Source organism: Etheostoma spectabile, chromosome 21 (assembly GCF_008692095.1).
Source record: "Etheostoma spectabile isolate EspeVRDwgs_2016 chromosome 21, UIUC_Espe_1.0, whole genome shotgun sequence".
Taxonomy (NCBI): domain Eukaryota; kingdom Metazoa; phylum Chordata; class Actinopteri; order Perciformes; family Percidae; genus Etheostoma; species Etheostoma spectabile.
The window spans coordinates 7,894,318-7,898,499 of record NC_045753.1 but is presented as its reverse complement, the minus strand read 5'-3'; the positions used below and the strand labels follow the sequence as shown (position 1 = coordinate 7,898,499).

The 4,182-nt window shown below is 39.5% G+C and overlaps 1 protein-coding gene across 1 annotated transcript in view; it reads right to left on the bottom strand.

The window, feature by feature from the left end:
- gucy2cb (guanylate cyclase 2Cb) overlaps positions 1–1,510 on the bottom strand; it is a 20,480-nt gene extending 18,970 nt beyond the window's left edge. Inside the window, exon 1 of the mRNA XM_032502217.1 lies at positions 1,315–1,510. Coding sequence (XP_032358108.1) covers positions 1,315–1,510 — 196 coding nt within the window. The remainder of the gene's footprint in view (positions 1–1,314) is intronic.
- Between the last annotated feature and the right edge of the window lie 2,672 nt (positions 1,511–4,182).

Here is a 4,182-nt window from a genome sequence, read left to right as displayed (position 1 = left end):
TATATATATATATATATATATGCACACGCACACACACACACACACACACACAATATATTTTCATTAATTCATTCTTTCTTTCTTTCTATGGTTTAAAAGAATACCACTAATTTCCTTTGTTGTCTCATCAAGCAACTGTTTATTTTAAAGAAATGGTTGGTTACATGTTCAAATTTTTTCCTAAAGTCATGTTACTCTTTATTGATAACGGGACTGAAATTAACAAGACTGACATTTTATCATACACTTGGCAAATACATGAAAAATAGCCACATGGTATCCATGCTAGCATGTGGACACTAAGCACATTGTAGTGATTTACCAAAAATGTCAAATAAACTAAAGAAGAAAGAAATGATTTAGGTGACAGGACAGGACGTTGAGATTGACCTTCTCAGCCATAGTAACAAAAGCATTAAGTATACAGAAAAGAAAATGAGAGAACATACTTTGTTTCTTCCAATGGCTTTCAAAGGATCCAAATGATGCTACTTGCTTCCTGTTTAAAAGGTCACTTTTGGAATGTTCCAAATTTCATAAAGGGGGGGTAATAAACAAGGGTCACGTTCTGCCCCTACACGTAGTAGTTTAACTGTTTATGGCAGCAACACGTTTTTTAAACTTAAACGGGGGTGCTAAGTACAGAGGACCTTTGTTTGAACCATAGGGTTGACAATGTTGTGAGCGAGCGCTCTGCCTTTTTATTACCACAAGTTTGCAAACACGTCTGTGCTGATTGGGTATCACCTGCAGACGTAGCCAATAAACGAGAGACACACCCACCAAACGAGAGAAAACACAACTTAAAGCCCATCACCAAAACGGTGCACACCGTTAGATTAAATGTACCCCTGGACTGAGTGAAAACCTGGGCACTCGCCTAAAGTGTGTATTTTAACTAACATTTAATGAGCTTTTATGTTTTTTTTTAAATTAAAAAACAATTATATCATTTAAAGCATAGATGGCATATGGAGTCACACAACAATGCGAAAAAATATTATATTGGATAGCCAATTGACTGGAATAGTGTTTGGTGATCCTTGCAAGTTTGTTTTCCATTTTCACAGCCAGGGCTGTGTATTAACACATACTTTTTCAGCACAAACAGAAAATAGAGAGCTAGATGACCGTTAGGAGGTATTTGCTGAATTTTACAAAACGTGTATCTGATTACATACTATATCTTTAAAGTGTCCCAAATTTCTACTGCAGAATCAACAGTGACAATAACAATAATTACGAGCCCATAATGTACCATCATTTTGTGTACACATGCATAGGTCTTTATTTTGTAATTTTGTACTTTGTTACCTTCTGCAGCATTGATGGTTGCATCCGTCTTTAAGGCCTTCTCTATTTGTCCTTCCACAAAATTCAGACTCCAGGGAGACTCTTCATCTTGCAACAGGATCACATTGATTGTAAGCCCATCCAGACACTGTCTGATGCCCCGACACGAAGCAGCAAGAATCCCCAAGACACACAGCCACCACCACCCTGTTCCCATTTTCAGCTCGGGTTTTTTTAATTCGATGATCCGGTAGATTCACTACTCCTGCTCCAGAGTCCAGTGCGTCTATGGTGCAGTAAAGTCAACAAACACTCCACGAACGTCTTCTTAATTGTTGTTGTAAATTCCAGGAATTAAAAAGTGTCAGAACCTAAAGATTAATTCCCAGAGCAAAATCCAGTATCCCTGTCTGTGGTCTTCATTGAGTCGTTTACTTCTCACACTCCCACTCCCTCTGTTCCCTTAAGTGGCAGCTTACCTGTCCTTTCCACATCAGGTTGTTAATATACAACCTTAAAAGACACACGGGCAGGTCATATAACATTCACTACTGATGTGCCAAGGTCTGCGTAATTTACAAGCTTCAAACACATAAACACAGTGAGTACAGATTGTGGCTGGTTGTGAACTTGTTGAGAATATACATATATATTTTACAAAGGATAATCATTTTAAAGGAAAAAACAACCTATAATGATCCTATTCTTCAGAGCAGTTCAGGTCGTGAAAGATAAAATAACTGGATATTTGAGGTCAGTGTAAAGTAAAATAAGGTGCAGCGGGGTGATGGTGAGGCCTTGCTCATATGTCACCTCTGAAAATGTATCTGGAACTAGACCTGTGGTATACCTTGTGCTTATGGACCTGAAATTCACATTGGTAGCAACAATGAAGGCTACATGATTGCCAAGTTTGTTATCTGTGAATTAAGAACATGCTAAGTCCTAAGGTGCACAACACACTGAACACACCTGTCACGAAAGCTTATTAGAATCATGTTCCTTGGTGAGCAAAGAAGGAATTCACAACAAAGACTGTATAGACCTTTTCAATGGAATTCAATTTCCTGGCAACAGCCTGGCCCATTGTTAACTTCATTGTTTTATATATAATGTTAACTTCCTGTCAGTAGATGTCATTATCGTACACTTCAACAGGAAATCCACTTGGGGCCGTTTAGGCTGTTTATGTTCGCAATTGTAAAATGATCTGAATGGTAAAGAAGGATGGATGTATAATAAGAACTGGATACAGCATTGGAGGCGGAGCCCTGTTCATTCCTATGAAAGTGGCTTACTGATGACCCAGGTGACTGGTGTTGCTTCCACATTACGGGGCCCATAGAGCAGGTGCACTAGAGGTTCAGCACTCTGGCTAACGTGAATAGGGGATTAAGATAAGATAAGAAAAACCTTTACTTGTCCCACAGTGGGGAAATTGTGGATAAATGATTTAATTGTGCAGTTCATCTAGACTTCCCAAATGTTATCTTGCCAAATGGATCAGATTCTGACGGTAAAACGGGTCATTTCACGGGAGTTGTGATGCTGTAAAAAAAGAATTATCCACTAATTTACAGACATGTCTACAGGAAAAAGTCTTTTGGGGCCCCGTGGCATCACGTGCTGTTATGGAAGTTGTGATTCCACTGTTTAGCCACTACTGAGAGATGGAGCATCCGTGTATGTGTGTTTGTGTGAGTGTCTTCACTGTATGTGTCAGATACAGGCAGACAGCAAATACAGACACACACACACACACACACACACACACACACACACACAGTGACACACACACACACACAGCTTGTAAATTTCTGGAAGACAACTTAGGGAAAGGAGAGAAAGGAGAGAAAAGAGAAGTGCAAAGGTTGTCGGGCCATTAAACTCATCACAGATAACATGCTGTAAAACCACACACACTTCTGTGATTCAACTCAAAGGCTCTCTGTGTACTGTTTATCTGTACCACATCCGCACATCCACACCCTGTAATTCAGTCATTGGGAAAGACTAGAGGAAGTGAATTTAACCCAAAGCCAATTATTTTTCAAGTGAAATTAGTGCAATCTCTTCATCTTATTGACGCACTACAGTACATGCACAGGTTACACAAAGTCAGTTAACAATGGTGCCAGATGTTCTGGGCAGAGGTGTGACCCCAGTACACACACACACACACACACACACACACACACACACACACACACACACACACACACACACACACACACATCATTTAATGACAGGTATTAATTATCAGCTTATTACATGCAACAATTTAAGGTTGAAGATTGTTACCAGTAATAAGCTGTCTGTGTTCCTGTGAGGATTACATTAATTGTGTGTGTGAGCGTGTGTGTGTGTGTGTGTGTGTGTGTGTAAAATACATTGGTCGATCAAACAAACTGAATCTGACCAAAGTCCTACCTTTCCTGCCTCACTGTGCTTATTGTCATGCTAGCGTTCTTCATTTGTTTTTGTATCACCGTCTTTTGTATTGATTTATCTTTATTACCCCTGACACATGCTCAGCATTAGGGTGTGTCAGGATTTGTTTCCTTGTTAATTCCCATATTCAATTTATTCTTTTTTTTTCTACAGTACATTGACACATAATACGTAAAAAAAAAGAAGAAAAAAAAGAGTTGTCTGACTACTGATACAGTTGGAAAATTGCTGTTTGAATATCAAAACGGTGAGGTCCTATCTATGAAATACAACAAATGTGGTGTTACATGTGGAGCACCCTTAGAGACACCTGTTTCCTAAAGACTGCCCTGTTTCTCCCTCACCAGAGATTCAGTGGCCGTTGGAACACTGACACCTTGTGGTCAGAGTGATGCCGAGTTAAAACCCACTCCATGGCTTGCTGATAAATCACAGGAG